General features: G+C 51.7%; 2 protein-coding genes across 5 annotated transcripts in view; both read left to right on the forward strand.

The window, feature by feature from the left end:
• Positions 1–17,306, forward strand: part of BTK (Bruton tyrosine kinase) — a 29,506-nt gene extending 12,200 nt beyond the window's left edge. For 3 of the 4 annotated variants that reach the window (XM_073360793.1, XM_073360792.1, XM_073360790.1), the window contains 18 exons: positions 203–394; positions 1,230–1,328; positions 2,274–2,342; positions 3,618–3,699; positions 6,619–6,747; positions 6,913–6,977; positions 7,682–7,863; positions 8,455–8,517; positions 9,316–9,370; positions 10,264–10,346; positions 10,518–10,645; positions 11,807–11,881; positions 12,173–12,344; positions 12,693–12,909; positions 15,044–15,108; positions 15,495–15,613; positions 15,766–15,923; positions 16,290–17,306. In XM_073360793.1, coding sequence (XP_073216894.1) covers positions 254–394; positions 1,230–1,328; positions 2,274–2,342; positions 3,618–3,699; positions 6,619–6,747; positions 6,913–6,977; positions 7,682–7,863; positions 8,455–8,517; positions 9,316–9,370; positions 10,264–10,346; positions 10,518–10,645; positions 11,807–11,881; positions 12,173–12,344; positions 12,693–12,909; positions 15,044–15,108; positions 15,495–15,613; positions 15,766–15,923; positions 16,290–16,361 — 1,974 coding nt within the window. In that variant the 5' untranslated portion in view covers positions 203–253 and the 3' untranslated portion in view covers positions 16,362–17,306. The remainder of the gene's footprint in view (positions 1–202; positions 395–1,229; positions 1,329–2,273; positions 2,343–3,617; positions 3,700–6,618; positions 6,748–6,912; positions 6,978–7,681; positions 7,864–8,454; positions 8,518–9,315; positions 9,371–10,263; positions 10,347–10,517; positions 10,646–11,806; positions 11,882–12,172; positions 12,345–12,692; positions 12,910–15,043; positions 15,109–15,494; positions 15,614–15,765; positions 15,924–16,289) is intronic. The other variant, XM_073360791.1, reaches the window with a different exon arrangement.
• A 668-nt stretch (positions 17,307–17,974) lies between these two features.
• TIMM8A (translocase of inner mitochondrial membrane 8A) lies at positions 17,975–21,590 on the forward strand. Its single transcript, XM_073360812.1, has 2 exons — positions 17,975–18,295; positions 19,974–21,590. The coding sequence occupies exons 1-2, from the start codon at positions 18,173–18,175 to the stop codon at positions 20,133–20,135; spliced, it is 285 nt and encodes a 94-aa protein (XP_073216913.1). The 5' UTR covers positions 17,975–18,172; the 3' UTR covers positions 20,136–21,590.
• Positions 21,591–22,500: the final 910 nt, after the last annotated feature.

The following is a 22,500-nucleotide window of genomic DNA, read 5'->3' on the forward strand; positions in this document are numbered from 1 at the left end:
GCACAATGCCAGTCTGGGATCTCGCTCTGCCTTCCCTAGGTGACAGTGTGAGCTAACAGAGCACCAGCATCCACGATGTCCCATTGACTTCAATGACAGTTGCGGGACTGGATTGTGGGCAAGGTCTAGAACTCTGCATGATGATCTGGCAGTATCTGGTAGGCTGCTCACTGACTGGCTGGTCTCTGCTTTGCTTTGGCAGCGGCAGCCCAGCGAGCGTGGTGCGGAGGAAGAAGAGGAGGAGGAGGAAGGCATGGCCTCCACTATCCTGGAAAGCATCTTCCTGAAGCGCTCGCAGCAGAAGAAGAAAACCTCTCCTCTCAACTTCAAGAAGCGTCTCTTCCTCCTGACAGAAAGCAAGCTTTCCTACTATGAGTATGACTTCGAGCGTGGGGTGAGTCCCAGAGCCTAGAGAAAAGCAGGGGACATCGCTAATGGGGCAAGGGAGGCTCTGCAGAAGGCTTAGCCCCACCAGGGTCTGATCCCCTGCTGGAGGACACAGAAACAGTCTTTCCCTGGGTCAAGCAATGACTCCCAGTGGCAGTGGGCCAGGAGTGCGGAGGGTGCTCGGAGGAATAGAGGTGAGGGGGAAGGGAAGTGTATGGGTCTGAGGTTTGATCTAGTCACTGTGAATGTCCAACTCTGTCAATACATCTTGTTAAGGCAGAGACAGAATCTGGGGTAACAGGCCAGGCTCGTGCCTAGAGATTAACCCTGCAGCCAGCTTGGGTGCAAATCAGACTCCAAGCTTACTGGCTGGCCCCTTTCTCTCTGTAAAATGGGAACCCCCTCCCCTCTCCTCCTCCTAAATTCTGGGAAAGCTTGGATCCCAGATGCTGATCCACACCCAAACTTTGCAGTTCACATCCCTCTCTAGTACCATGGAACTGCAACAGAGTCTAGGAGCTTACAGCTGCCTCCCGTGCTCACCAGGGTAAAAGAGCATGTGCCCTGCCAGGCATTTATTCCTAGAGCAGTTTCTCAGGAGACTGCCAATACAGCTCAGAGCCCAGCATCCCAGGATCTCCAGGGGAACCTGCTGGTACCTTGCGATGGCTCCAGGAACTGCTGGAGAGGAGTATTAGGCTCTGGGCTAAATCCTTCCCTCGGATGCTGAAGTCAGTGGGAGTTACGTGTAGGTGTCTGGGGGCAGTGTCTGTGCAGAATTCTGATCATGGGGGTCTAGTCTCCCTCCCCCCGCAATTCCTTTCCCTTGTTCTCTTTTGCAGCGACGAGGCAGTAAGAAGGGGTCTGTGGACATAGAGAAAATCACCTGTGTGGAGACGGTGATTCCAGAGAATAATCCTCCCCTGGAGCGGCAGGTGCCGGTAAGAAAGGGACACGTCCCCATTGCTGACATTGCCCCCCTCCTCCCATCCCCAGCGCTTCCTCCCAGCCCAGCTGTCCCTGGCAGGAAGACAGGCCGACTGCAGCCCTTCTCCCCACCATACCTGCAGGGTGTGCCCAGCCCATGTGGGGAGATTCCTGCCCCAGTTCTTGCTGGAAACAGAGTTGAGTCCTAGGCCAGCCCCCCAGGAACTGGCTGCAGTTCCTCTGGGGAATTAAGGTGGGAGCTTCTGGCTGCAGGCCCCTAGGGAATTAGTGAGCAAGGCCTTTCCAGTCCCCTCGGGCATTGATGGGGGGTTCCCTGATTCAGTTCCTCAGGGCATGGGGGAGGTTCCCACTCCATTTCCAGATGGGCATTTGGATGTTGCACTCTAGTCATCTGGGTACACTGGCCCCCACTGCATGGCTGTTAGCCCTGTTGCTCTGTCATGTCAGATGGCATGTCAGGTAGAGCATACGCCAGAAGCAAGTACTGGTGTAGGGGGTAACTGCTGGCTGCTTTCCCAATCTCATGGGCCTCTCCCAGCCCTGATGCCTGGAGTAGCAGAGGCAGGGGAGCAGGCTTTGGGTTTGTCTGTCTTCTGTTAGCTCCCATGCTGGCACGGAGGCCTCATTCTGAGATCCCTTGATGCCTGGGCGATGGGCAGGCTGCAGAATGGATGCGGCTCTGTGTGCTCTGACATGCTAGAGGGCGGCGAAAGGCTGGAGCAGATTAAGATCTCAAATCCCCAAAGACTGGGGAGCTGCCCATATTACAAAGCCCTGATATCCAGAGCCATAGAGCACACAGCAAATTCATTATACAGCACCGATCTGTGGAGCCAACAGGACACTTTGCACGTCCAAGCTAAGGGGCTGGCACTTGGGTACTGCAGGCACCCAATTCTCCAGACTATAAATCCACCTTCTCTGCCTGTTTCTTGCAGAGGAAGGGGGAGGATTATAATGAGATGGAGCAGATCTCGATCATAGAGCGGTTCCCATACCCCTTCCAGGTGAGTCACACTTCCCCTCAGCTCCCACTGGGGCTGGCTGCAATGAGCTTGGGCTTGCTTTGCATGAGGAGAAGGTAGCAGGGATGGGGTGGGGGGTAGGACCAGTGTTCCTATGCTTTGCTGTACTGGGATCACACGCAGGGTGCTGAGCTTAATCCACTTTGAAAGTGGGGTAAGCTAACCAGGAACACTGCGCTCGTACTCCAGAATCAGAGTGCCCACCCAGGGCGCTAATCTGGGATAGCTGTTGTGCTTTGCATTCGCACCCAACCTTAATCTGAATCAACTGTCAAGTGTAGACAAGCCCTTAGTCTCTCTGTCCCTCAACTTCCCATCTGTACAATGGGGATAATGAGACTGCCCTACCTCACAGGGGTGTTGTGAGGGTAAATACATTAAGGGACTGGGAGGTGCTCAGACACTGAGGTGTTGGGGACCAAATAAAGAGTAGATGTTGATGTGAAACTGGTGGGTATGTACTTGGCACAGCTCAGCCTGCTGCCACGTGTGCTACTGCGGCAACGCTATTTATACTCACTCTAGCGCAACAAGCTCGTATACCCCAGCTCATAGTGTGGACGTAGCCTTAGTTTCTGTTACATAGTGTTGCTTATACAGTAACTTTCTCTCCGTTTTACTGTGCTGGCTGTAATGTGGTAGGTACATTGGTGTCTGAGTCAGGGTGACTATCGGGGCCTAAGATGCACCATTTGAATCCAGATCCAAACTTCCCCCAAATTTCAGATCCAGGGTTTTGGTTCTATCCACAAGAGAACCTGGAGTCTGCTGCAGAGTTTGGATCTGAGGGTGTTCAGATCTGCGAATTTGATTCAGGCCCATCTCCAATATCTTGGTTGGCTGGTTAGCTACAAACGGACACAGTTTTCTGGATTCTAGTTCTGGAGACTTAAAAGACATTTTGCTCTTTGTGGACTGAATTCTGTATGCATTTCCCCTCCTTAGCCCATCTCTGATCCAGTCATAATCTGCAACTGGGCCCTATAAGATCCCTGCACATTCTTTGCTTGTCTGAGTCCTGTTTGGTGAACAAAGCAGCCCCTGAAATATTGAAAGTCAAAGGAGGAAGTGGAAAGTCTTGGGGGAGGGGGCTTATTTATAACCTCCTGGTCACAGTCTCATAAGCACAGCCAAGGGGCCAGAACAAAATTAAAGGGGTTATGCTCTGCAGCAAAAGGTTAAAGGCCCCAGTCCCCACCTTCTCCCTAAAGAGGTTCCCTGGCTGCTCTGGAGAGCATAAGTCTGTCTGTCCCACAGGTGGTATATGATGAAGGGCCCCTCTACGTCTTCTCCCCGACGGAGGAGTTACGCAAACGCTGGATCCACCAGCTGAAGAATGGTGAGTCTCTGGCTTTACAATGACACCTTTTTAAAAATCTTGCACGGGGCAAGGCAGGTGTCTGTATTCCGCCCAAGTCCTAGTGGCTACTGATGGGGCAATGACATCAGCTTTGGGCTAGAATCATCATCATTTCATTTGAGCCGGGACCATATTGCAATGATGCCGTGCAGCAGGGCTCTAACACTTCTGGCCAGCTGAAATCTGATGGAGCTGGGTGTGTGGGTGTGGGCTTGTGTGTGAGTGGGGAGATTAGCTGTCTGAAATGACACAGGGAAGTTCACACATGCAAGCCGGAAGGATGTCAGTCTGATAACGGGGAAGTCAGTTATTGCATGACAACCCCCATCTTCTTAAACAGCAGGCATGTAGCAAAGCCTGTAGCTCAGATCAGCTCTTCAGCTGGGTGACAGTGCTGTGTTCACACTATTCTGCCCTGGATCCTACCCCTTGCTTCCACTCTGTCAGACAGCATGCCCCGGTCTCCCCATAAACCAGACCCCTGCAATGGCTGTGCCTTCAGCTCACCACCCTGCAGCCCTTAACGTCACTCCTCAGCAGCTGCTGCCCTCAGAGGCCAAACTCAGCCCAGAATAACAGAGCGCTGGTTGCCCATCAAGTGCCACACACTGACAGGAACCTAGGGATGCTGCTAGAGAACATGTGGACTGGCCGGTCCTGGCTCCTGGGAGAGGATGGGTGTCTCTCCAGTGAGGGGTGGTGCTGTGCTGCAGTATAGTGCTGGAGAACCACCTGTGACAGTTTGCCATGACAGTCCTGGAACCTTGTGTGCAGGGACATTGGTGCATCTGACACCTAGTAATGAGGACAGAACAGCTGATTTAGTACCTAGTCCTGGGGGGGGTGTCTCTGAATCAGGCAGACGAAGAGAGACCCGCACAAGGAGAGTGAAATTGACATTTCCAGTGCCACCGCACAGAATGTAGCCGCTTCCTCTGCCCTGGGTGTGTCTCCAGATCCAGCGCTGACCTTCCTCAGCACACAGGAGTTTCCAGCTGCAGAGCTGGAGTGGGCGCATTTGGGAGAAAAGGGGCAGCTTTAGGAATTAACCACCCATAGTCGCTTCCCCACAGCAGTTCTTTGGAAAGGCAACAGCAGGCCAGTTTAGTGCCAGCCGTGCAAGGAGAGTGACGGCTTTACAGAGGTCGAGCTGGGGGCCCACTTCGCCTCTCCCTTGCTCTGGGCTAAAGGAGGAAGGGGCCTGCTGGAGGCAGTATGTAATTACACGGAGTCAGGCCCACAGAGCGATTGTGCAGCAGCTGGCTATGAGCCGTTCTCATTGACTCCCCGGGGGAGCTGCTCACAGGCTGTGCTGCATAATCACGCCCTTGGGATGTTTGGCTCATCAGAGCAAAACGCTGAAACTTCCCAGCCTGTCTGTGCATTTATCTTTTAATGCATGGGCATCACACCAGCCCAGCTTCTTGCTGCCTGGACGCCTGGGGCCAGAACCTCAGGCCTGGCCATTTGGCATCTGGAACCTTTCAGGGAAGGGGAACCACAAACATGGCTGTAAGCATGTCGGCACTGCAGTTAAATACCCTCGCTGCCCATGTCAACTAGGTGGATGTTTAATGCAGTGTAGACATTTGGGCTGGAGCCTGTGCTCTGGGACCCTTTTCCAACCTGAGACAAAACATATACACCACAGTTAAACAGCCCCATAGCCTGAGTTCCATGAGCCCGGCTCAGCTGACATGGGCCAACAGCGGGTGTTTAATTGCAGCATGTGCATGCCTTTTATGGTTCCCTGACCCTCCGGTCACTGGACACAGGCCTGGTACTGAGGAACATCATAGAGCAGCCTCAGGGCTGCCCTGAACTGTGCTGACTGTCACAGCCCCAAAGGAGTTGTCCTAGCAGCCTGGGATTGCAGGTGTGCAAGGGTGTTCCAGCCACACTCAGTACTCCCAGCCATCCCCTGAAGCTAGGGGCTTTGAGGACAGTGCTGTGCTGGCTTCACTCCCCTGCAGGATCCTTCTGCACAAGGAGAGGCCACAGCTGGACAATGAAGCCAGCTGTCTGGTTTCTATTCCTGGGGCAATGCAAAGCAGGCTTGCTGGGGCTGAGCATTTGGTTTTTAATGTCTTCCTCCCTCTTGTCTTTCCAGCACAGCTACTGAAGTATCACTAGCGATGCCACCCACTCAGATCCACCACCAACTCCCTAAGCACACTGGGGGGTACGAGGTGCTATGGTCACAGAGCTGTCCTAAAACCACCTCACAATTCCCTTTGTCTGGTCCGAGCTTGTCCACTGGAGCCTCTAATTTCAGGACCATTGGAAAGCCAGGACTTGCCAAACCTCAGCAGGCCAAGGTGCATCCTGCTGGAGAGAAGGCCTGTCTCACCCCTGTCTAAACCAGTCAGAGGGAAAAGGCACCCGAAGGAGAGGACAAATGACTGAATACTAAACAAGCCAATCCCCATTGCCTGAAGGCCTGGGGGAGGGCTGAAGGTTTCAGGTAATGGGGGATTGGGTTATTGGGCCAGCAGGCTTTGATGTCTGTGTTCGGGTTCTCCTGGTGATAAAAAGCCAGCTGGTTTCCCATAGACTCTGCAGCTCTGTCCAGGAACTATGCAGCTTCGGTCAAACCCTGGGTGACAGATCCAGCCTTTGGATAACTGAGAGTTATGGGCTTTGGCTAGCCAGGACACTCAGATGTCCCAGTACTGTATGTAAGAGCAAAGCCTTGATAGAGAAGAGATAGTTAGGTGCAACTGTGATTCAAGAGGGGGGCATTGAGTGAAGAGCTGATGTGAGTTACTAAGGAGCCTCCCATCCTTTTCATCTGACTGTTTATTAATTGTATTCTGGGAGCACCTAGGAGGTGAAGCTCTTACTCCTTGTGGAGGGGACATCGCCCATTGTACAAACAGGCTTTCTCTCCTGCTGCAGTGATCCGTTACAACAACGACCTGGTGCAGAAATACCACCCCTGCTTCTGGATTGACGGCCAGTACCTATGCTGCTCTCAGACAGCCAAAAACGCCATGGGTTGCCAGGTCCTGGAGAGCAGGAATGGAAGTAAGACACCACCTTCCACCCCCAGTCGGTCCTCCATTCTTCTTCTCTGTGCTTTGGTTCCTCACCCCATCTCTGGAAGGCAGGTCCATCACCTTCCGAGCATCTCACCACTCGCTGACCCTGATGAATTTTTCAGCTTCTTTTGCTTTGTTTCTTATCTTAAAGGTTTAAAGCCCGGGTCTCATCGCAAGACAAAGAAGCCTCTTCCCCCGACCCCTGAGGAGGATCAGGTATGAGAGGAGTGGCTGGGGTCGGTACTTGTCATGGGGTGGTCTGTCTCATTGGAGAGCAGTGGGGGTCTGGGGCCAGCCACCCCTTTTCCAAGGCATTTCAGAACAGGTGGTTCTAGGATCACCAGGTGTGCCAGCCTGCTGAGCTCTTAGCTCCATCCAGAGAGAGGCCAGCAGGAAGGCTCTCCTGTTGCAGGCTCCTGATGCTGGCAGGCTAGGGAAGCCTGAGAGAGCTCAAGCAGAACCCCAAGGAGGAGGGCTGTAGAGCCCCTTTGGCAAGGGAAGGAGTTTGAGCCTAGGGGGGCAAGGAAAAGGCCTGGAGGACAGTTGCACTAGAGAGGCCCTGGGGCCACAGTAGAATTGGCAAGTCCTCCCTGCTGAGAGGGAACTGGGAGCCTGGGGAAAGCTGAAGCCCTGAGTGAAGGAAGGCTTAGAGCCTGGACAGGCCAGAGGAACTGTACATATTTTGTAAGGACTTGATGAATGAGACCCCAAGAGGGGACATGTTGGTTTAACCCGTTCCTGGGTGCAGGTGAATGCACTGGAGAAACACGCAGGGGGAGCTGAGGTGGGGCAAAGGCAGTGCCAGGCCCAGGGTGGCATGATCAGGGACCCAACCCTACAACAGCGCTCTGTACTGCACATGGTGAGGGGCGGGACGCTGGGCCCTCACTGTGTTCTGTGTTTCCCCCCACCCTGGAAAGATGATGATGAAGCCGTTGCCCCCCGAGCCGTCTCCCAGCACTGCGAGTGAGCTGAAGAAGGTGGTGGCGCTGTACGACTACCAGCCAATGAACGCCCAGGACCTGCAGCTGCAGAAGGGAGAGGAGTACTTCATCCTGGAGGAGAGCAACCTGCCCTGGTTGAGAGCCCGGGACAAGAACGGGTAAGAGTCCTGGCATGGATAATGTGGGGGAGGGACCTGTACACTCACAATCCTGTACACACTTACCCCCCTCCTGAGGGCACCCTCAGAGCACATGTGCACCCATGTACCCCTGCACGCAACTACGTCCCCCACACATGGGTGTGCCTCCCTTAGAATGGTGCAGGAGCCAGTGGGGAACTGTCCCCTCTCCCAGCATCCTGCTGATTGAAAGCTAAATGTAGGCAGCCTGTGCGCCCTGCAGACACGTGCTGGCAGAGTCTGTGCTGGGGACAGACCCCTCTGGGTGGGGTCACCCCTGGGCCTGCTGCAGCTCCATGGCGCAGGTTAACAGTCTTTGCCAGCGTCAGGGAGGGAGAGGCAGCTCATTCACTTGGATCAGAGGAAGGAGGAGGACTGGAATGGGCTGGCTGTGCATGCCCTTGGTACCGAACTGATCCAAAACCCACCGGAGTCCACGGAGAGACACTCTTTGGCCCCAGTGGGCTTTAGTCTCTCTGTGGCCATTTTCCACCAGGATTTCTGGCCAGGAATCCTGGGTCTCCCTGCGCTCCCTAAGGAGAGTCTTATGGGTTCTCTCTTCTCCTGTAGGAAGCAAGGTTACATTCCCAATAACTACGTCACTAAAGCCAAGAATTCCTTGGAGATTTTTGAGTGAGTATGAGAAGCCATGAGGCCAGTTGGGCATTCGGGCTTCATTGGGATCTCTCTTTATTAAGTAGTAGAGTTCAGCTTTTAACATCAGAGCCTCCTCTGCCCCACAGATGGCGTGGGGGGGGTCGGCTCTGCCACTCCCACCCCCTCCGCCCCACACAGGGGGCGTAGGGGGCTGGCTCAGCCCCAGAGCCTTTCATTCCTACTGTGCTTTTGTCACAGGCCTGCTTGAGGATACAGCACTGGAATGTGGGGCTGGAGAATGGTGACTGCCTGTCGCACAACCAGGCCCTCTGCATAGGGTGACCATATTTCTTAAACTAAAAACAGGACAGCCTGGGGCTCACCTCAGGGCCCTCCCCCCACACAGGGCTCACAAGAGCCGCCCTCCCCACACTGTCCGTGGCTGGGGCTGACCGGCCGAGCCCCACGCCACCAGCAGCAGGGCTGGGGCTAACCTCCTGAGCTCCGCGCCATCCGGGGGGGTCAGCTCTGAAAGCAGCAGTGCCTGCCAGCAGCAAATTTCTCTGCTCTCCTGCTGGCAGGCACCGCTGCCTTCAGCTGACCCCCCAGGCAGCAGCTGCTGCTCTCCTGCTCTGCCTTGCTGCCAGGACAAATGCACAGTTTTGGTGAAAAAGTAGGGACAGCTGGGACAGAGCTGAAAAAGGGAACTGTCTCGGCCAAAACAGGACGTATGGTCATCCTACCTCTGTGTCACCACAGACCTGTGTGTCCACCCCCACAGTGCCTCCTATCCAGAGGCCTCTTCCTGATCATGACCATGTTCTCTTTTTCCAGGTGGTATTCAAAAAACATAACCCGGAGCCAAGCCGAGCAACTGTTGAAGCAAGAGGTGACTGTGACTTCAGCAAAAATAAGCAACCTAGCTCTGCTGGGAGCCTTTCTCCACTGCAGTCCTTGCTGCGCTCTTCTCAGAGCCCAGACCCGATTCCTCCAGCAAGGAAAGCCAGGGGTCACCTCCACAGCATGTTCTCCCTGCTCTGGGTCTGGCTCTCTGAGCCCCAGCGGTACACAGGGAAGCTGTCGTGTTCGTCTAGGAGCAGTGGAGCCTCGCTGTCATGCCAGCTGAAAAAATCAGAGAAGGGCTGGCGCTGGCTTGGCTAGTGGTGCCATTTCAATAGGAATTAACATCATCTCGAGGCTGGGCCAGATCCCCAGCTGACGCTGATTGCGGTAGTTCCATCAAAGTCTGTGGGGGGTTGTGTCACTTTACAGCAGCCAAGGATCTGGCCTGATGTGCATAGACTATAAAGCTGCTGCCTCCTTTGAGCTAGGCAGGGGTCTGTTCCTAACACTAGGAGGCAGAGTAGAGCCTGCTGCGAAATGGCTCTGCCAATCAGGCAGAGATGGATGGTCCCAGAGGGCTGCTTTGCAGAGTCCACTAGCCCCAGCCCAGCCCAGGGTGGGATGGCCAAGGCCAAGAATCCAGTCAGAAGACAAAGCAAAATGAACTCAATCTACTCCAGTCTGAGGGTGAGGGAGAGCCTGTACTGGGCTCCCCATTTGATTGTGGAGATGCTGCCCTCTTTTCACCCCCCTCCGGTGAGCCAGCCCCTCAGGACCCAGTTCACTTTAACCCTTGCCTGCCCACTCCCCCGTGGAATGAGTATGAGTGTGTGTGTGTGTGTGGGGGGGGGGTGTTTGGATTGTCTGGTTCTATCCCTTGTCTCCTCACAGACATCCAGCCCTGTCCTCCATGCTGAAGCCCCTCTCTCTGTGTTTCAGGGGAAAGAAGGAGGCTACATTGTCCGAGATTCCACCAGCAAGACAGGAAAATACACAGTCTCTGTGTTTGCCAAGTCCTCCGGGTAAGCACCATCCGAGGCTGTTTTCCTTTCATTAGGCACAGTATGGCAGCTAGCTTGTTTCTGTCCCGTTGCTTCTCCCGGCTCTGATGCCCACTTTCCAGGCCCACCTCCCTTGCTAGCTGGCACTCCCCACCCCACAGTCACTGACTCGGAGTGTGATTGATTCTGCAGGGACCTGCAAGGAGTGATCCGCCATTACGTGGTGTGCTCCACGCCCCAGAGTCAGTATTACCTGGCAGAAAAACACCTCTTCAACACCATCCCGGAGCTCATCATGTACCATCAGCACAACTCTGCTGGTGAGTAAGCAAGGGGAAAGAGGACACGGGCGGAGCAGACTCCTGTCAGGGTCCCATACCCTACACAGGCTCTGCATCTCCCTCTCCAGCAATGGGACCGGAAGGGGCTGAAGGCTCCCCTATCCAGCTGACCTCTGGCAGCAGGACCCACTCCCTATCGCTGGGGTCCCTAGAAGAACAGAAGCCTACAGGCATGATAAGCAACCACCTCTCAAAGAGGGGGCAGCAATTCAGAGGAGGGTGAAACCATCCAAGCAAAGGCAGGATGAAACTCCCGCTTTGCATTCAGCGGCACTACTTTGCGCAGAACAAGCATGCAGGGGTTGGTCTAGCTCCCAGTAGCAGGGTGCAGTCCCAGAGCACCCCCTTGTGGCACACCAAGACCCTGCTGGCATGCTTCCTCTTCTCCTTGGATTCAGAAATAAACCGCTCATATCCAGAGCTTGAAACAGTATTCCCTTTCTCCTGGAGTCTGATTTATTTGGTGTAATGAGAATCCTGCATTAGAGTCAGGGTCTTCCCAGCCCTCCTTAGAGCTGAGAGGACTTCCTCTCAGGCTCCTCCCTCTGGCCCAGGACACCCACTGCCCTCTTTGTTGGGCTATGCTCCTCAAGTCAGGCCAGCGGTAGCCAGTGACATCCAACCAGCCCTCCTCCTCCCCTCCCCCGGGGGGGCCTCTTTTTACCTTAGTCCTTTTCCCTGGGGTGGGAGAACTCAGTAGGCAGCAACCTTCCCTTGCTAGTGTCTCTAGGCGCGCCTCTCCTTGGGAGCAGCCCTTCTCTGTAAGCCTGCTACCCTCCAACTGAACTCCTAGGGACTCACTAGTCAATTGACTGCACAGGAGGCTGGTTGGCAGCTAATTACAGGTGGCCTGAGGTGGGCTCATTTGGCTTAAAGACAGGAAGATTGGACTGACTGCCCTTAAAGGGGCCAGCCACCCTGTGGCACCCCCTGTTTCTGAAGGCTGTGACACTCTGGGCCCCAGGAAGCTCAACAGGACAGGCAGCACTGGGATTCAAAGCAAAGACTGTAGGTTTGTGCTGATGCAAGAATATTCTTGTCTTCTCATGGATGCTGGAGACGCATGTTCTTTTCTGGAACGTCAGGAGGTACATAGAGCAGGGATGTACCTCACACTGTAACCTCTTTGCTGTGTTTCAGGGCTCATCTCCAGACTGAAATACCCTGTGTCTCAACAACAAAAGAATGCCCCCTCCACAGCAGGACTGGGCTATGGTAATGCCTGCTGTTCTTTCATACATGTGTGATGGTACTGCACGTTACCGCTTGTGTCTGCCTTCAGTGCTACTGCACCGTCCCCTGCAGTGACTTGCTGCTCCCTTGCCAGAGCTCTTAGAACATCCCCTACCAGGATCCCTCCCTTCTAGGACAGGCTAGGGTTGGGGTGGCTGTGAGGGTCCCTGCAATCAGTGCGCCTGCACCTTTCTTAACAGCATCCCTTCTTATGCATAAGTTTGTCCAGGTGAGTTACTTCCACATCATTGCCCATGCTGCTGTTTGTTACAGGATCGTGGGAGATTGACCCGAAAGACTTGACTTTCCTGAAGGAGCTGGGTACTGGACAGTTTGGAGTGGTGAAGCATGGGAAGTGGAGAGGCCAGTTTGATGTGGCCATCAAGATGATCAGAGAGGGCTCCATGTCAGAGGATGAGTTCATTGAGGAAGCCAAAGTCATGATGTAAGTGGCAACAAATCCTGTGTATTTCCTGTGGGGTCTTTACTACAGAGATGTCTCATTTGGCCTTGCAACATCCTCAGAATTCATCCTCCAGGTTCATTCACTCCTGGTCATTCCCTGCACTGCTCCACCTATGGACACCAACCCTGCCCTCGAGGAACCACCCTGTTCTGCGATGAGAGGCCACTGCCATTCCCACCTCTATTTAGCACTGCGCTTCCCCCACAATTTTGCCAGCAGATACCAGTCTTGGAATGCTTGCCCTTGCCAGGATCTCGGTCTCCATGCTCCTAGCATCTCCCCAGCCACTTTCTGCAGTTTAATTTATTTTCTTGTCCTACAATGCAGGAACTTGTCACATGAGAAGCTGGTGCAACTGTATGGTGTCTGCACCAAGCAGCGCCCTATCTTTATTATCACCGAGTACATGGCCAAGGGTTGCCTCCTGAGCTACCTGCGGGAAACCAGGGGGCGGTTCCAGCCCTCTGAGCTGCTGGAGATGTGCAAGGATGTCTGTGAGGCCATGGAGTACCTGGAATCCAAGCAGTTCCTGCACCGAGACCTGGTAGGGTCCGTAAGGAACATGATGAGTGATACACCTCTAGTGCTGTGAGAGACAAAGGGCGTCATTGAAGAAGGCTTGGCTGAACTTACAGACACAACCCAAAAAATCTAGTTCTCCTCAGTGAAATTTAGGGTATGTCTACACTACCCACGTTACAGCATGGCCACGGCAGCACTGTGACATGGGCAGCGTAGACTCACTTTATCGCCGGGGGAGAGCTCTCCCAACGATAAAAAACCCCCACCCCTAACGAGCGGCGGTAGCTTTATTGCCGGGAGTGTGACCCCCAGCACTAAAACACTATCTATATTGGCACTTTTCAGCGCTAAAACTTTTGTCGCTCGGGGGGGTGTTTTCACATCCCTGAATGACAAAAGTTTTAGCGCTGAAAGTGGCAGTGTAGACACAGCCTCATGGGTGGTGAATTGAGAACAAATAACAGGAAATGATTCTTCACTTAGGGTGTAATGACCCTGTGAGAGTCACTGATGTGGGAGGTTACAGTCATATCCTGGGGCTGGACAACTCAATGCCTGATTGTAGTTGTAGTTGTGTAGATTAAAGATGGAGAGGGAAATCAACTTCAAATCTCATGTTCTCGACAATCAGCAGATTGCTGCAGGGGTCAGCAAAGAATTTCCTCCCAGGAAGAGCCCAGGGGTTAGCATCCTTTGAAGAGTTCAGCTACTGCTGGAGAGGATTTTGGGTTGGAGGAACTAATGAACTGAGTCAGTGAAGCAAGTTCGACATATTCCTTTACATTGATTTGACCAGTTTGATTTGAGCCCAGCTTGTTCATGAGCACGTAGAGGCAGCCATGCAGCCTTCTCTCTGCAAAGCATCTCTCTCACCTTCCTTTCCCTCCCAGAATATGAGTAGTGTGTACCATATGTACAGTCCAGCCCTCCTAAGCCTCTGCTCCTCTTGCCGTTTAGTAGAGAGACTGAAGAAAGCACAAGATTTTTCAACCACATTTTTGCCCACTTGGTGCTCTCAGCAAATAAGTAGGACTGGAGGACCTCTCTGGTCTCAGGCAGTGGTAGACATTGCTTTAGGCAACACGGGCAGGATTCTCTTTGAGTCAAATGTAGTAGAAAAAAGAAGAGACTCAGGCTGTGTCTACTTAGCTATGCCAGGGTAACCCCCTAGTATAGATGTAACCTACACTGACAGAGGAGGTTTTGATATCAGTGTAGGGACACCACCTTCCCAACGTTAGCTACTTAACAGAAGCATTCTTCTTCCATCAACAGAGTTGTGTCTGCACTGGGAATTAGATCAGGGTTGTGTTTTTTTCACACCCCGGACTGACGTAACTATGTCTAGTTATGTCAACCTAACTTTTAAATGTAGGCCAAATCTCAGGACCCCATTTTTAAAAGCATGACTCTCTTTTTATGTCTGCAATTTGCTGATGCAGTTAACGTCACCTAGATGTCTGTTAAATCAGGTAGTTAAAGCTCTATTGTAACAGACCTGCAGTACCAGTGAGTGTGAAAATGAAAAAAATTATTGGCACCCATAAACTAGCATTGCGAAACCGAAGACAGCTTTAAAAGTCAGGGCCTCAGCACTTGAGAGATATTTGGGAAAGAAGGCTGAAAATTTAATACAAGAGCTAAAATGAACCATTTGGCTGGGTAACGTGTAAGCAGAATTTCCAGTTCTAATCCTGATGGTGGAGAGTTAGTTAAAGGACCCGGGAAGATGCTGAGTAGGGTTAATGCTGCTCGTAAAATCTCCAACCTGGCCTGATCTACCTTGTAGCAATGCAAGAATGGTGTTAGCTGTGGTGCATCTGTATCTGCCAAGTCTTTCTGACATGTCTTGGGTGAAACGCCAACTTCTGCTAAGCTCAGTCCTCTCCTCCCCATGGTTGGTGTCAGTAACATGACCTAGAGAAATCTTAGTTCACGTTCCTCTATGACAGGAGCTGCCATGTTGCTGTGATTTGGCAACCAGTGCCTTCCTCTGAGCCGGAGACCAAGGCAAGCCATTTTGTGCCTGGCACATTGTTTGTTATGGGGGATGGTCACTGCTGCAGTGATTTCCCCCTCAGGGAAGTGTGCTTTGTGTATTTCATATGCCATATTCAATGCTGATACTATGACTCTTCCCATCTTTCTGCCTACAGGCTGCTCGCAACTGTTTGGTGAATGACCAAGGAATTGTGAAAGTCTCCGATTTTGGCCTTTCCAGGTCAGTGTACATGCATGCACATGCGTCTCTCTTCCTTTCTCTTTCACACTTTTTCTCTGCATCTCTTTTATCTTCTTCATCCCTTTCTCACTCTCCTCCTCCTTCTCACCCTTTTTTTCTTTTCTCCCATTTCTGCTTGTATTCTCTCTTCATCCAAATCTCTCACCAAGCTTTTTCTTCCTTCTTCCTGTCTCTTCCTCTCTATCACTCGCTCCTCCACCCCATCCATCTCATCCATGTGTATTTTCCTCCCTCTCTGTCTCTGTCTTGTCTCTCCATTTCCTTTCAGGCTTGACTGGGTGCAGGAGAGGTTCATTAGATGAAAGAGTGAATGAATGGGGAAAAAAATGTGAAGCAACATCACATAAAATGTGTATTTACTGCAGGTATGTACTAGATGATGAATATACAAGCTCCATGGGGTCCAAATTTCCAGTCCGGTGGTCTCCCCCAGAGGTCCTTCTGTACAGCAAATTCAGCAGCAAGTCTGACGTCTGGGCTTTTGGTGAGTTGGGAGGACAAAATTTCAAGTTGCTGACAGGGAAAGAGTGGTTGAGTGGACTCAGAGAGAATCAGCTCCTCTAGGAAACTGCTTCAGATATGATCCTATATCCCTTTCTGCCCCATGAACTGTCCATGTGCATTTCTGTTTGACAGGGGTTCTGATGTGGGAGGTTTACTCTCTGGGAAAGATGCCCTACGAGAGGTTTAACAACAGTGAGACAACAGACCACGTCACCCAAGGACTGCGTCTCTATCGACCTCAGCTGGCCTCGGAGAGACTCTACGCCATCATGTACAGCTGCTGGCATGAGGTAGGCCTTATTCCCACCAGTACACATCCTTCGTGTCTACCACAACCCATCTGCAAGTCTCCATAGTCACTCCATCCAGTGAACCAAATCTTGCTCTGCAAATGCCATCTGGTCCTGGGGGGGAAGAGGATTTTTATCCCAGGCCTGCTTTACACTTATAATTTATAAAGTATAGCTGACTTGGTATGATTTTTTTTGTTTTACCAGCATGGCTAAATCAGCAAAATCCTTCCGGTATAGATGCAATTATTACTGGTATATCTACATCAGCAAAACTCTCCTAGCATAGACAAGGCTCCAGTATTTATTTAATCATAGGTTTCTACTTCACCAGTATTTCCCTCTGCGTTTTTTTTTTTGTTTCAGAAAGCAGAGGAGCGACCAACCTTCAGAGTCCTTTTGGGAAATATCCTCGACATAGCAGATGATGAACCCTGAACTGCTACTTGAACTAAGCTGTCATTTATTAGTGTTTATTTTTGCCATTTAATCTTTTCTGTGACTAACAAACCTGCCCTAACAGGCATTGGAAGAGTCCTAAAAGAGCCTGCCATACCCAGAAAGGGAGAAAATATCTGGATCCACCAAACAGCATCGGACCCTAGCTTCTCCCACAATCCAACAACTCACTTGTGTTGGAGCCCTCCTGATACTAAAGAGAATATCAACTCACTTGTAGTTACAGATCAGGAACCTCCCTGGAGAAAGGATCCTTGAAAGCAGCACTTCACTGCTGCACTGAGCTCTTGCTATAGCCCAGAGACTGAAGGGATTATAAATGGTAATAGCCAGGTACTAATGGCCCCTGCATGGGGTGCAGGAACTAGGGATTTTTGTAAAATAAAACAGTGCAAATTGAGAGGAATTGGGTCACTGAGATCCAATAGCTCCTGTCTAGCATGCAGCTCTGGTATGGTTGGCTAGGCAGTGGCCCACAACAAGAGAGTGCTACTAGGTGTGCTTGCCACTGGACAATCAAGAAAAGGCATTTCAGAAATACTGGGATGGGGGATGGCTTCCAGTCTCCATGACCTGTCAGTGGTGGTCATAATTGTGACCACAGTGGTCCCTGTTGCAGGCAATGAGGCATTATGGGGCAGCTGTTGGAGGACTGGTAGGATTGACAGAGGTTGCACAATATCTGCACCTTCACAGCATCATCCCCAGTAGGACCACATGGCTCCCTGTCAGTCAGGGAGGTGGTTTTGCTGCATTGCCATAAGGGGTTGTGTATGATGGCCAAAGACAAATTGGAGCATGGACACATGCACACAGAGGCTGAGACGAGTTGCACCGTGCGGTGCAGCCCGGCCAGCCCCCAACCCTGCAGATATGGGCTGGCTAGGACACATCTCGCAGGGCCCTGGGCCCAACCCGCAGCCAACCCCCCCAGCCACACCCACATGGGCTGGCTGAGGCACCTCTCCCTAGGGCCCACCACGCAGCCCCCCATGCACAGGCTGGCTGGGGTGCGTCTCCCCCAGGTAGGGGGACCAGACAGCAAGCGTGTAAAATTGGGACGGGGTGGGGGTAACAGGCACCTATTAGGATTGCCGACTGTGCCTAAAGCTATTTCGGGAGATTTTTTCCCCTGAAAATGACCTAACCTAATTTTCTTAAAATATCCGATGACGATCTCCCGGCTTGCTTTCAGTAGCCACCGGGAGATCAATGCCACTTCCAGGCCAATCCTGGAGGGTTGGCAACTCCAACGCCTATACAAGAAAAAACCACAGGTATCGCGACATCTGGTCACTCTACCCGGGCCCCACGAGCTGGCTGGGGCGCGCCTGCCCGCACCCTGAGGCGGGGCCGATGGTGCTGCCCGCGGAGCCCTTCCCCGCGCCGCCCCGCCCCGCCCCGCCCCTCGCGGCCCGGCAGCGGCTTCCCCTCCCCCAAGCTGCAGAGAGGCGCTTTGTTTCCACCCCCAAGCTGAGCCCGCCCTCCACACTCGCTCTGAACACCAACCCCCACCCTTAGTGAATGAACGCGCGCGCCTTGGGTCATCCGCCGCGCGGGGATTGGTTCGTCACTGGCTACGTCACGAGAGTGCGCCCTGGAAGTCTAGGGGTAATGGCGAGGATTCGCATTGCTGAAGATTGCGGGACGCTCCGAGCATGCGCAGTGCGGATAATTGCCCCCTTGAGCATGCGTAGTGAGGCGATCATCCCCCTCCAGGCAAGCTGCTGGCAGACACGTGAAGGTCGCTCGCTCGCTCCCAGCGGCGAGGTGTGTGCCTGGAGCCCGGCATGGAGGCCTCGTCCCCCGCGGGCCTGGGCGCCACCGACCCGCAGCTGCAGCATTTCATCGAGGTGGAGACGCAGAAGCAGCGCTTCCAGCAGCTGGTGCATCAGATGACCGAGCTGTGCTGGGTAGGGGCCGGCGCCGGGCGGGCGGGCTGCGCAGGTCTCCGGCAGGGAGGGAGCGGCAGGCAGCTCCAGAGGCTCCCCGCCTCCCCCAGGGAATGGGGGCCCATCACTCCCCCCACCCCCGCTCGGGGGTGATCTGGGTCCCCGCCCCCCGTGCATCTCGCAGGTGCGGCCCTTGCCGATATGTCCCCCAGCCCCTTCCTCCCTCTGGGGCTGTGCTGACTGAGCGCGTCCGGGAGAGTAGAGGGGTCTGGGGACCAACACGAGGCCCGCTGTGTGGGAGGGGTAGGAACCCCCCCAGTACGGCGTGGTGGGGCGGTTACTGGAGAATATGTAGGCACGACCAGTCCCGGTAACCTGTCTGGGCGATGGAGAGGGAAACACAAGACAAAATTTCAGTGTTTATCCAAATGTCCATCACATCACAAGGAGACTGCAGCTGTGAACCCAGGGATGAGGGGCCCATTACCCTGAGACCTTTAGGGTAATGTATCCAGAGAGTCCTTGAAACCAGTGATTAGGAGGGAACCCGGCTATATAACTAATTATCCCCTGGGATAGAGCCAGGGAGCTGCCCTTAGACTGTAGCCCCAGAAACAACTGTCAGCTACAGACTGCAGCATCTTTACTCCTGGTAGTGAGACAGAGTAGCAGCAGCATTGGGATCTGTATTCTCAGGCTGTTAGGGAAATCATCTTGACTTGTAAATGGAACATATATGTGCTGAACATGAGGATAAGAGGAAACTGGGTGTAATGTGTCAAACTAGTAGAATCTGGGCTATTTGCCAAGGGTAGGCAGAATTTCTGGACAAATTAGTAGTGTTTTAGTAACTGCTGACCCTTGCCAAGGAGGGGAGAAGCCAGGTACAAAATGGCTGGTGCTGCCACTCTTTGTAGGAAATGCAAGGAGAGCAGAGGTGCAGCTTTCTGTGAAGGGAGGTGTACAGGAGGAGCTGGAAACCTCGATGGATAAGGCAGCAGCAGGAGCAAGCGAAGAGGGGGCAGGTGTGTCTGCGTACACTCAGGGAAAGTCTCATCTACAGAGTTATGTGGATTCACAATCACCTCAGTAATTGAACTGATTTTACACATCCACACTATGCTCCCTGTGCCAGAGCACGTGCATTGATTTAACTGCCAGCATGGGGCATTTTAGGGTTTTTGAAAGGCAACAACAGTCCATGTAAGAAACACAGTGTCTGCACTGACACAGCATCGACCTAACTACATCAACTTAAGTGCTATGCCTCTTGCGGAGGTGAAGTTAAGTTGGAGTGAGCAAGGTACACTGGTGGGAGCTACATTTTAGTATAGACTCTTACAGAGTTAGGGTGATGCAAGATGCCTTACGTTGACCTAACTCTATTGGGCAGACAAAGCCTAAGGGAAACTTGACAACACACGTACATTTCACCCTATTAATTGACTTAGTTCTCAGGCTTCTAGGTGTCAGCTTATTTAGGTTTGGCTGTAAAGTGGGCCCATAAGCATTATGGCAAAGCATGCTAAGTGTGCAGTAAGTGGGAGAGAGCCAGGAACCTCCCCCTTGCCAAAGCTACTGCCTATGATGGATCTGCTGTTCCAAACAACCACCCTTTCTTTTGGGAAGTGTTAACTTAGTAGGTGGGTGATCCTTTCTTGACGGCTCTTCTGACTGGTTCTTTTCATGTCTCGAGCAGGAGAAATGCATGGACAAGCCTGGGCCCAAGCTGGACAGTCGGGCAGAGACCTGTTTTGTGAACTGTGTTGAGCGCTTCATAGATACCAGTCAGTTTATTCTGAACCGGTTGGAGCAGACACAGAAATCCAAGTCAGCCTTCTCAGAGAGCCTGTCTGACTGAACAGGGCATGGACTTCTCTGTTTCCTTAATAAAAAGAACTGCACATCAAATGAGAGAGAGAGAGAGAAAGAGAAAAAGGAGACCGGCTGATGGGACAGCTATAGAAGACAAGCTGTGGGGAGGTTGGCTCCTTCCTCTGTCAGATTCTAGAGTGTCCTGTCATCTGAATGAGCTGAGATCAGCTTTTTGTTTTGTCCTTTAAAATGCCAATCTTGTGAAAATCACAGCTAGACAAGAGAGCCTGTAACAGATGCACATTTACTACTCTACTTGACGGTGTACTGTTCTCATTCCCACTGACTACCTTTCATACATAAGTTTCACACTGGGATTGTGTGGACGGAACTCCTTAGGTCGAGCACACTAACTCCAAAATGTTTAACTGGGGGAGCACACTGGGATATCTAGGAGGAAGTATTCAAGTACTGGAGACAGTGGGGAATGAAACACTAAGTGAAGCTTAGGAAGGGGACCACCTTAAATGGTCCTGTCACAATCTGTTTTTATGATTAACCCTTGCCTGAGACTAGTGAATCTTGACTGCAGCTGAGTTGATCTGTGCCTTCTACATGCTTGTGAGGCATGGCTAGGGGAGGACAACCGCTTGAGTTGCAGGACTGCCCCACTATAGCTTATCCTTTGAGAGAAGAACTTGCCCAAGGATGTAGCTATGGGAAAAGATTTTAAGCCTCACTTTGTGGCCAAGTAACAGTTGTTTCAACTAGAAGTGCAACATTGTTAAAATGTATTTGTTCCATAAACTGCTTTTTCTTGATCATTGGAATAAATATTCATTGGATCAATTTTTAAAATTAGCTTCTTGTGTTTAGGTAGGAGGGCTGCTGGGGATGTCAGACCTACCTTTCACCTCTGCCATTGGGTGCAGCCCCCCTCTCTCTGCACATTCCTTGCCTCCTCCATTCTGTTCACCATAAAATAATTTTTGGGCAGGGAGAGAATATGCAGGGTAATTCTTACACTTAAACACAATGGATCTGTTCTGACTAGAAAGCCTGTATATCGTATTGTGAACTCTTGATTTGTTGTTTACAGTGGTCTATTTCAAGGCCTCTGTGACTGGATCAGCTCCTCTGCCAACTAAAAATGTAAAGAAATCCACCACTAAGTAAATCTACTGTGAAAAGGGGTTAAGTCTCCTTCATGCACAAAGCAGATAAAATGGTGCAGATTTCTTTAAGCAAAAACCTCTATACAAACAGATGTACCTCTCATCAGAAGGTAATTTGTTCTCATGACCATCTGATCCTGTGTGCCTTTGTAGAGACTAACATCAAGAGGAGTGATTCTAGTTGGGGTTTCTGAACCAAACAACTTTTCCCATAGGAAAGAGACCTTCCATTTCCTCTTACACAGGTTACTGAAAAACCAGCAACTGAAAAGCATAGTTGTGCTACTACTCTTCCCTGGAAACCCCAAATAAATTACTAAATCATGTTCCTGCCTGTTTCCTGCACATAGTTATGACTACCACTTCTGCATTCTGCAGTGGAAGGTAATAAAGCTGTACTTTAGTATGCCTCATCAGGTGACAGTGCTTACCAACTTAAGTTGTCTGTGTATTATCTACCCAGGGGAGAAGTCCCATAGCTACCCTTCGTCTTTTGTAGCAGTTGTCTAGAGTGATCTGAGCCACTACTTAGATATGAGCTGGTTTGTAGGCAGAGGCTAGTTTGCACTACAATCTCCTACAACCGATATCCTCCAGAGAACAAGTGTCTGGGCCAATGAGACCAGTCAACTCTTATTTTCTAAAGCCAATCCTAGGGCAGGGCTAACCTCTAAACAACAGCTTTCTGATTCTTGTATGTAAATTCACACCACAAAGTATGTCTACGCTGCAAAGAAAAACCCAAGGCACTGAGTTTCAGAGCCTGGGTCAACTGACTTGGGCTCTGGGGCTAAAAATAGCATTATGGACACTCCCCCCTGGGCTCCAAGACTCCCCCTACTCCTGCCAGGTTTCAGAGCCCCAGCACAAGCAGGAGTATCTATACTGTGCAGAGTAGATATACCCTTAGAATAACAGTGGGACTTTTCTGAGATCAAATTCAAAGAGGAGAGAACAGAATATACTCCTCTTTCAGGCACTAAAACCAGTAGCTAAGTCACAACCATCCTTACAATAAGCAATCTCTGAGAAACTCTTGAACTCTCCCTCCAGTTACAGTTTCAGGCTTTCATACCTGTCCCTGTAGTTAGTCTCTCACATGCGCTATGCTGCTTCTGCAGCAATTAGCTGCAATGCTTTATGGGGCACTCTTGGTAACTGAGCAAATGCATTTTAAGGAATTACCAAAACCAGATTTATAATCACCGTGGCACTTACTTTGTTGGGTGGGAGGGA

This window comes from Lepidochelys kempii, chromosome 9, assembly GCF_965140265.1.
Source record: "Lepidochelys kempii isolate rLepKem1 chromosome 9, rLepKem1.hap2, whole genome shotgun sequence".
NCBI lineage: Eukaryota > Metazoa > Chordata > Testudines > Cheloniidae > Lepidochelys > Lepidochelys kempii.